This window comes from Apaloderma vittatum, unplaced genomic scaffold (assembly GCF_000703405.1).
Source record: "Apaloderma vittatum isolate BGI_N311 unplaced genomic scaffold, ASM70340v1 scaffold31158, whole genome shotgun sequence".
Lineage (NCBI taxonomy): Eukaryota > Metazoa > Chordata > Aves > Trogoniformes > Trogonidae > Apaloderma > Apaloderma vittatum.
Window position 1 is genome coordinate 3,381 of NW_009729551.1, and position 635 is coordinate 4,015.

The 635-nt window shown below is 52.4% G+C and overlaps 1 protein-coding gene across 1 annotated transcript in view; it reads right to left on the minus strand.

The window, feature by feature from the left end:
• LOC104277752 (ras-related GTP-binding protein A) overlaps positions 1-635 on the minus strand; it is a 9,442-nt gene that overhangs the window by 294 nt on the left and 8,513 nt on the right. Inside the window, exon 9 of the mRNA XM_009874490.1 lies at positions 438-452. Within this exon, the coding sequence (XP_009872792.1) occupies positions 438-452 (15 nt within the window). The remainder of the gene's footprint in view (positions 1-437; positions 453-635) is intronic.

Sequence of the window (635 nt, forward strand, 5' to 3'; positions counted from 1 at the left end):
TTAAAAAAAAAAAAAGATAAAAGCTGAAAGAGAATGCGAGTAACCACGTGCTCCAAAGCCAAGCACTGCCTAAGAGTGAAATCCAGCTCTTATTCCAACTCCACCACTCCCTTGCTGGGCAAAATTTGGCAAAAATTCGCAGAATTTAGGTCCGGGCTGTTTGCTGACCCCAAGCGGGGGTCAGGGCGAGCTCTGGCTCACGAGGACAGCGGCGTAAGGCGCTGTGGCTGCTCCTCAAGCTCCGTAACACCTCGGTGGGTAATTCAGTCACGAGGTTCTCCGTAGGTTTTTCCCTAATTCAGTAAACGGCTCGGGAAGGAGAGGAAGCGCCAGCACCGCGAGCCACAGGGCTGGCCTGGACAGCGTCTGAGATCCCAGCAGGAGCACTTTCAGCCGGAGAGGTGTCAACAGCGAAAGGGTCCCGCCGTGGCCCCGAGGGCTGGCACCGCCAGCTCCGGTTTCTGCTTTAAGATAAATCGACGCTGCTATAATTAGAGTCCTTGCGCTCCGAGAGAGCTCAGGCAGCAGGAGCAAAAAAACAAAACTCAAACGGGATTCCATCTCCGCTTCCTCTCCAAAAAAAAAAAAAAAAAAAATTTAAAAATCACGGGGGCGGCAGGATAAACCCAGCCCAA